Source organism: Muntiacus reevesi, chromosome 3 (assembly GCF_963930625.1).
Source record: "Muntiacus reevesi chromosome 3, mMunRee1.1, whole genome shotgun sequence".
Lineage (NCBI taxonomy): Eukaryota > Metazoa > Chordata > Mammalia > Artiodactyla > Cervidae > Muntiacus > Muntiacus reevesi.
The window spans coordinates 112,687,165-112,696,198 of record NC_089251.1 but is presented as its reverse complement, the minus strand read 5'-3'; the positions used below and the strand labels follow the sequence as shown (position 1 = coordinate 112,696,198).

Genomic DNA, 9,034 nt, shown 5'->3' with positions numbered 1-9,034 from the left:
AATTGAGCATTCCCAAGTACATAGTGTAGGGGAATTACTCATGTCAATATACAAACTTGCTTAGTTTTGCAATTTTAATAGTAACAGAGTGTTGATGGCAATTTAGGTGTCTATCATCGAAAAGAGTGAATGAGTACAAACGTGGTAGATGGATAGTACTTATGTGCCTGAATTCTGAAGCTAGACTGTTCAAGTTCAAATGCAGGCTCCAACACTTACAGTGGAAGTAAAAATTTGAGTTATCTGTGCCTCATTCTTATCTACAAAATGGGAGTAAAAATATCATAGGGTTGTTGGGAGACGTATATGACTTAAAACATTTAAAGCACCTGAAACAGAGTTAAGCATTGTTGTTGTTCATACGCTAAACCATGTTCAACTCTGCAACCCCGTGGACTGCAGCACGCCAGGCTTCCCTGTCCTTCACTATCTCCCAGAGTTTGCTTAGATTCATGTCCACTGAGTCAGTGATGCTATCTAACCATCTCATCCTCTGATCCCCTTCTCCTCCTGCCTTCAGTCTTTCCCAGCATCAGGGTCTTTTCCAATGAGTCAGCTCTTCGCATCAGGTGGCCAAAATATTGGAAACTTCAGCTTCATCATAAATCCTTCCAGTGAATATTCAGGGTTGATTTCCTTTAAGATTGACTGGTTTGATCTCCTTGCAGTCCAAGGGACTCTCAAGAGTCTTCTCCAGCACCAGAATTTGAAGGCATCAATGCTTCAGTGCTCAACCTTCTTTATGGTCCAACTCACATCCATACATGACTACTAGAAAAACCATAGCTTTGACTATACGGACCTTTGTTGGCAAAGTTAAGCATTATTTAAGTACTAATATTACTGGTAATATGAAAGCCTATGCAAGTTCAAAGTTGTAAGTTGTAGGTTTACGTTTAGCAACAAGAGAATATCACAAAAGCAATAATAACTTTAAAAAGAAGAGGAACCCACTCCAGTATTCTTGCCTGGAGAATCCCATGGACGGAGGAGCCTGGTGGGCTACAGTTCATGGGATCGCAAAGAGTTGGACACGACTGAGTGACTTCACTTATTTAACTTATATGCAGAGTAAATCATGTGGAATGCCAGGCTGGATGAAGCACAAGCTGGAATCAAGATTGCCGGGAAAAATATCAATAACCTCAGATATGCAGATGACACCACTCTTGTGGCAGAAAGTGAAGAGGAACTGAAGAGCCTCTTGATGAAAGTAAAGAGGAGAGTGAAAAAGTTGACTTAAAACTCAACATTCAGAAAACTGAGACCATGACATCAGGTCCCATCACTTCATGGCAGATAGATGGAAAAACAATGGAAACAGACTTTCTTGTTTTGAGCTCCAAAATCACTGCAGATGGTGACTACAGCCATATTATAAGATGCTTGCTCCTTGGAAGAAAAGCTATGACCAACCTAGACAGCATATTAAAAAGCAGAGACATTACTTTGCCAACAAAGGTCCGTCTAGTCAAACATGCATACAGTAGTCATGTATGCATGTGAGAGTTGGACCATAAAGAAAGCTGAGGGCCAGAGTTGATGTTTTTAAACTGTGGCTTTGGAGAAGACTCTTGAGTCCCTTGGACTGCAAGGAGATCAAACCAGTCAATCCTAAAGGAAATCAGTTCTGGGTGTTCACTGGAAGGACTGATGCTGAAGCTGAAGCTCCAATACTTTGGCCACCTGATGGGGAGAACTGACTCGTTAGAAAAGATCCTGATGCTGGGAAAGATTGAAGGCAGGAGGAGAAGGGGACAACAGAGGATGAGATAGTTGGATGGCATCACTGGCTTGATGAACATGAGTTTGAGAAAGCTCTGGGAGTTGGTGGACAGGAAAGCCTGGTGTGCTGAGGTCCCTGGGGTCGCAAAGAGTCAGACACAACTGAGCAACTGAAGCCAGTAAAAGCTATGTTGAAAATATAAATCGGGTGGAGAGGGGGGTGGGATGGGAGACCGGGATGGGGAATTCGTGTAACTCTATGGCTGATTCACATCAATGTATAACAAAACCCACTGAAAAATAAAAAAATTAAAAAAAAAAAAAAAAAAAGAAAATATGCAAGGTTAAGTCAAGAAAAGGATCCCAGAACCAGAGAAATAACCACCTAACCAACTTGGAAGCTATCCTATCCTTGATTTTACCCTTAAATCAGATAATATCATCCTTACCATTTCAGTCAACTTTGGATAGGTTTTCTTAACAGAGTATTCGTATAATCTTGCGAGTGGCAAACTGAGGTCCAACGAGAATTATGATTTGTCAAATGTTGGTCAACTGGGGTGTTATCTAAGTGGAAGGTTCCAGAAGAAAATGAAAATTTTGAGTGACCTACAATTTTGAGCAAGCCAAACTGTCTCCAGTGTATTAAAAACTCTACAGGTATTAAAATGACCCACATTTATCTCACTCAGAACTGTTTTAAAAAATTCATTAAGTCAAATGACAAATGGGAAATTATATAAAAGCTCTTTACAAATAAAGATAAGATGAATAATGAAGAAAAAGAAATTCATGTAAGGAAAAAAATGTCCAATAAACATAAAAATTTAAATATCACTGATCATGGTTTTTTGTTTTTTTTTTTTTTTTTAATTAAAACCAGTCACCATTTATCATCAAATGGGAAAAATGTGTTATCATGGTCACACCCAGTTTTGGCAAATGTGTTGGAAACCTCATTTACAACTGGTAGGAGTGAAAACTGGAACATTTCTGGAAGGCATTTGGCAATACATGGCAGAAGACTTAAAACAGTGCATACTTTCTGACTCAGCAGTTCCCTAGAATTTATCCTAAACAATGATCACACATGACAAAAAATATCTAATTAAAAGTACTAGCAACACCGGATAGTTTATAAAAGCAAAAATATGGGATCTAACTAAAAATCCCAAAGTAGAGGAAACAATTAAATTTTGGAAAATCCTAATGATAGGATACAAATAATAATTATCAATATTTAAATATAAGCTCTACTCATTTGTAGCTGTGGGAAAGCTAATTATTCTCTCTGCACCTCAGTTTCCCTGTAAAATATGGGTCTGTTGTGAGGGTTAAATTAATAAACCTACCTAAAGCACTTAAGATAACACTTACACATAATAAGAACTCAATAAAAACTTTTTTTTTAAGCAGAAGAACATTGTAGCCTTATATCCTGGAAAAATGTTACTGATTAAAAAAATTGATTACAAACCAGTATGCACACAATGTTTTTCTAAAATGTATCTCATATACATACATTTCTAAAAATAAAACCTAGGAGGATATAAAACAAAATAGAAACTATACATCTCAGGACTTCCCTGGTAGTCCAGTGGTTAAGAAACTGCTTCCACTACAGGGGGCATAGGTTTGATCTCTGGTTGGGGAACTAAGTTTCTGCATGCCATGCATGAGGCACACCAAAAAAAAACCAAAAACAAAAACCAGCACATTTCTTTAATAATAGGATTATACGTTATCTTTCTTATTTTTGTATTTAATTTTTTTCAACAACAAACACATGTTACTCGTACAAAAGGTAAAAGCTATCTATCATCTACCAAATTTAAACAAAACACTGTCATATGTTTGCTCCAGTTGGTAATGAGTCCATCCCAAATTAGTAGGGTAGTACAGTAAAAAATCAGAATATAGGCATTTCTCCTTACAGCTTTTATTACTGCACAATACAAACTTGGTTTCTATTTTATTAAACATTTTATTTAATTTTTTTTTTTTTATTAGTTGGAGGCTAATTACTTCACAACATTTCAGTGGGTTTTGTCATACATTGACATGTTATTCTTAGCGTTTAAGTTAGAAAGGCTGTCACAAAAGTGAACTGGCCATATGAGGAAGCCAGGGCAAAGAACCAACTGAGTTCTCACTGTCTTCCATCCTGAGGGAAGAATACATGGCTGGCAGTGGTGAAGTGGGGCAATTATAACATCTTTTCTTGTAAGAGCTGAGAACCAGCCCCAGTGGTGGACAGACTGTCTTAGTCACATGAGCCTTTTGGGGTCTATTTTCTCTAGGTGAACCAGAGGTTTCAGCTGCTCCGCAAAGTTCCTCATGTCATCAGAGACCACGTCCTGCCCAGCTGGTGCAACAACGCTTAGCTCCACGAGATAGGACAGTGACAGGGCCTCAGTGTTTTCCGCGTTCCCTGGCGCCAGGATGCGGAAGACCTTGTACACCACGACCTTCATGATGCCTTTCCGGAACAAGTGTCCCCGGGCAACAAACTCGTGGTCCATGCGAAAGCCCATCTCCATGAGGAAGTCAGTGAGGTTCTCAGATGTTGCAATGTCCACGCAGTTCCGCACCAGGGCATGGCGGTTCTTGTCTCCCATCTCTGGCTGCCCCAGGTAGCGAAGATGCCAGGGTGCCCCTGTCCTATCCAGAGAGCGTCGGGCCCTTAGAACAAATGGACTGGCCTGCTGGCCCTTAAGGAGGAATACCATCTCGTGGTCAACAAAAGTCTCGGGCTCCATGTTGTCACATAAACCACGAAGGCGGTGGATGAGGCTTTCCAAGCTGTGATCTAAAACACTTCCTGAAGAAGGAAAAAAGCACTATTTAGATCCATCTTTCATTTTGCGTAATGGAATTAGTGAAAGATTGAAAAAAAAAAAGAAAAACCAAAATAATGTAATGCAGTGTTTTGTAAACCATAGGTCCAATATATGAGATTTTAGAGGGGTTACCCTGCCAAGATCTTACATTAACAAGTTAATATCTTTTCAATTTTTTGCACTGTCTTATTTGGTACTAGAAGTTAGGCCTTGTTTAGTAATGCTAATCTCTAGCAGACTTTGGGGTTTAACAGGCAACAGTATCTACCTAGAATAATTATTTTATTCTATTATAAAATAATATATATATTATTTTACATAAGACAAAAAATAACAAATAAAACAATGTGTGTGTGTGTGTGTGTTAGTTGCTCAGTTGTGTCTGACTATGCAAGCCCATGGACTGTAGCCTGCCAGGCTCCTCTGTCCATGGGATTTTCCAGGCAAGAATACTTGAATGGGTGGCCATTTCCTTCTCCAATAAAATAGAGTATTTCCCTCCAATCTCTTTTCACTTTCCCGGTTTATTTTTCTTTAGCCTAGCACCTCAATTCTTTAGTCATCTTTCAACATATCAATTATGTATTGACTTTTTAATCATCTTTCTTTCTCTACTGCTGATACTCCAATGCTAGAAACATATTCTTTTATTGACTAAATCTGTTAAAGTAAATAAAAATATATTACTGTAACTACAGTAAATATTGACAGCGGCACCCAAATGACTAAATTTTTGGAAAAGCAAGAGTGGGTCCCAGTTATCATAGGACAGATCATGGGAGTAGAGAATGGGCCCTACATTCAGAACAGAGTCAAAAAAACAAAAAAGAAAGAACAGCATCAGACATGTTTTTTTATTCTTCAAACATTTAAGGAGCTTTGTAAATGCTGGTTCACATACTTACACTTACTGAATGGCACCATGCAAAGAAGTAGGGGCCTAGTCTGCCCAGAGATTATAGTTTAGTGGGGGAGACAAAAATAAATAAATAAGTAAACCAATAAAGGAGTGATAAATGGGATATGGAATAGAGAGCAACCGGTAGGAGTGGAGAAGAGGAGACCTCTGAGGGCTTGGAGTAGTCAAAGAAGGTCTTCACAGGAATGACAACTGAGCTGAGGCCTGAGGGATAAAAATGAGATGGCTTTTGAAGGACTGGAACAAACTACAGAGGCTGGGTGATCAGAGGTAGGCAAGAGCTTGGGGAACACAAAGAAATGAAAGGATCTCAGTGTGGCTGAAGTATGGCAAGCAAGATGGAAGATGATCATGAAATGAGTATTTGGGATGGGCCAAAGCATGCAGGCCTTATTTGCCGCCTGTGCTAAAGGCTGTATTTTATTGTAAGGCCACTGGGCAGTTATTAGCTCCATACTTTATTCTCCATGCAATAAGGAAAGATATGACTGGATTTACATTTTAAAAAGATCATTCCAGGAAAAATGGTATGGACGCTTCAACCAGACAGGGTCATGTGAAAAAAAGTGGGAGTGAGGGGAGGTGAGTCCAAGTTAAAAGAAGCTTAAGAGACACAGTTTTCATATGTAATGCATGAGATGATATTATGTCCTGGATCAAAACAGAAGATGGAGGAAAGTTTTGAATATGAATTAGACATTAGATGATATTAAAAATATACTATGAATTTTTCAGGTAATAATGATAGTATTGGGGTTATTAAGGAAAATACTCTTGCTTTTTTAGAGACATATACTGAAAATGTTTGGGGGTAAAATGTTACGAGATCTGAAACCGTCTTCAAAAACAGCAAAAGGAAAAAGATAAAGCAAATATGGCCAAAGGACAGGAACTGAAATCTAGATGACTAGATCTAGAAATCTAAGTTGACTGTTCACAGGAATTCCCTGGTCATCCAGTGGTTAGGACTTGGTGCTCCCAATGCAGGGGACCCAGGTTTCATCCCTGGTCCAGGAACTAAGATACTGCATGCCATGAGGAATGACCAAATTAAAAAATAATAATAGAAATGGAGTGTTAATTATACTAGTCTCTATTTTCTTTTCTCTGAGATTGATTCCTGAATGCATGGCTTAAGCAACTGATGACTGACAGTGGCACGGAGATGGGAAGGAATGAAGGAGAGGCAGCATGAGGAGTGAAATTAACAATCCTACTTTGTTCACAGTAAGTTACTAAATGGATGATCTGAATTAAAGTCTAAAGTCTTCCACTAAAGATTAAATGACCTCCTGAAAATCATAACCCTCTCTGGGTCTTGAGTTTTCTCATCTGGGAAAGTTACTTCACTTCTATTTCCTGATCTATAATTTGGAACTAATAACAGTATAACATTACCATATGATCTGTTAATCTCACTTCTGGGCATGCACTCTTAAAGAATTCAAAGCAGGATCTTGAAGACGTATGTGCACACTCATGTTCACTGAACATTATCTATGATAACCATTTAGGTAGAAGCAATCCAAATGTCTGGCAGAGAAATAGATAAAGAAAATGTGGTACATACAGACAATGGAACATTATTCAGATTTTTAAAAGGAGATTCTCTCACATGCTAAAGGGTTAACGTTGAAGACATTATACTAAGTGAAATAAGTCAGTCATAAAAAGATAAACACTGAATGCTTCCACTCCTATGAGGTTATCTAACGTTGTTAAAATTAGAAACATAAAGTAGAAAGGTTGTCACCAAGGCCTGGGGCAAGGGGAAAGGAGGAATTACTGTTTAACAGGAATAGAATTTCAATTCTGCAAGACGAAAAAGTTCTAGAGATTAGCTATACAACAATGTGAAATATTTAACACTACTGAACTGTATGCTTAAAAATGTTTGATGTGGTAAACTTAATGTTACGGATTTGTGACCATAATTAAAAGTAAACTGGGAAATAAAAGGGTGCCAGAAATTATGCAGGTAGCCTTTATATAACAGCCTCTCATGTCCAGGAAAGCGGAATAGAAAAGAGGAAAACAGGTGATTCAAGCTCCCTAGCTCACTTACCCTGCAGCAGGTACTCCATCATGTTAATGGTGCCCCCCGTGACAGGCATCATGGTGACTGGAGGTGCCTCCATGTTTATCTGTTTAAGTTGAAAACGACAGAACTAGATTTGGAGTCCCCAGTCAGGTAAAGCACAGGATACACCTGGAGAAGAGTTATACTTGTTAATACATGGGAGAGACAGAGAGACACCAGATCTGCTTGGGTCACTGGCCTGGACATGACGATTCATTCATCCACACATTCAAAACTTTTTTAGTAACTGCTATAGGTCAGTTTCAGGTGATCCAGAAATACACAAAGGGGGCTTGATCATGGAGTTACAGCATAATCTTCCAGTCTCAAGGTCTGAAACCCTTCAATGGTTTTCTGTGCACCCTGGGACTCAATGTCTTTCTTCTAAAATGAGGCCACGATATTAACCCCCAAGGCTTTGTGGCTCAGATGACATAATAAACCTGCACTTAAAGACTGAAAGGTGACTTAAGGACTCTCGTATGCCCTTCAATTTATAGATGAGGATATTGAGGCTTGGGGAGTAGACTAAGGACACACACTAGGTCGGTGGCAGACCCTAGGCCAGACTAAAATCTAGGCGTTCCACCTCTTAAAGAGATTGAAGCGAAAGCGCGAAGTTCTTTCCATTGTTGCTTTGTGTTAGTCGTTCAGTCGTGTCCGACTCTTTGTGACCCCATGGACTTAGCCCGCTAGGCTCCTCGGTCCATGGGACTTTCCAGGCAAGGATACTGGAGTGGGTTGCCATTTCCCTCTCCAGGAGATCTTCCCAATACAGGGATCAAACCCGGGTCTCCTGCATTGCAGGCGGATGCTTTATCGTCCGAGTTTACTAGGGAAGCCCCAGTGATGCTTTAGGGCCTCCTAAAGTCAGCATCAAAACGTGCCCACTTACACCAAAAACACACCTCCGAGAGCGTTCCAGCCTCTTCCAGCAAAGCGGGGGACCGTATTCACCCGAGCGCCTTCGAGCTTTTGAGCAACAATCACCACCCCAGCCCTAAACTTGAAAACACCTGTGTAGTGCAACACTTCTCTCGCCTCTTCCCACTTCTGGCAAAAATCTTTCGTCGCGCAAACCTCGACACCGCCACTCTGCGACGTAAGGGTGCCGAGAGGACAAAAAAGTCACTTCCGCTGTACGGCAAGCGGGAGCGCATGCGCAAACAGCGATGCTGCACGGAAGATGGCGGCCTCCTTAGGAGCGGTCCTTTGGGAGATTCAGGAGGCATTGACGTCATAGGCCGTCCTCTAGGAAAATATTTTTTTTCAACTGTGAAGACCTGGACGTGTTTTTGTCCAAGAAATCTCTTGGACCTGAAAGGACAAAGAGACCCTGGGGAAGAGAGCTTCAGTAAAAGAGGAGAGATTGTTGTAAAACAAACTTATTTGGGTTGGTTATCTTAAGATAGAATTTCCCCGGTGGCTCAGCGGTAAAGAATCTGCCTGCAGGAGACACAGAAGCCTCTG

At 40.1% G+C, this 9,034-nt stretch overlaps 1 protein-coding gene across 3 annotated transcripts; it reads right to left on the bottom strand.

The window, feature by feature from the left end:
- Window positions 1-2,648: 2,648 nt before the first annotated feature.
- On the bottom strand, window positions 2,649-8,673 carry MED18 (mediator complex subunit 18). 3 transcript variants are annotated; one of them, XM_065927576.1, is made up of 3 exons: window positions 8,581-8,673; window positions 7,550-7,693; window positions 2,649-4,546 (listed from the first exon to the last, which is right to left on the bottom strand). In XM_065927576.1, the coding sequence occupies exons 2-3, from the start codon at window positions 7,620-7,622 to the stop codon at window positions 3,993-3,995; spliced, it is 627 nt and encodes a 208-aa protein (XP_065783648.1). In that variant the 5' UTR covers window positions 7,623-7,693; window positions 8,581-8,673; the 3' UTR covers window positions 2,649-3,992. The 3 variants fall into 3 exon arrangements, with proteins under 3 accessions (XP_065783648.1, XP_065783647.1, XP_065783646.1); XM_065927575.1 differs by having other exon boundaries at window positions 8,460-8,670; XM_065927574.1 differs by having other exon boundaries at window positions 2,651-4,546; window positions 8,473-8,670.
- Window positions 8,674-9,034: the final 361 nt, after the last annotated feature.

Coding starts and splice junctions, on each gene's coding strand:
- MED18 (XM_065927576.1), bottom strand. CDS start 7,622: ATGGAGGCACCTCCAGTCACCATGATGCCTGTCACGGGGGGCACCATT. Junction 4,547..7,549: donor GATGGAGTACCTGCTGCAGG/GTAAGTGAGCTA, acceptor TTCCTTCTTCAG/GAAGTGTTTTAGATCACAGC.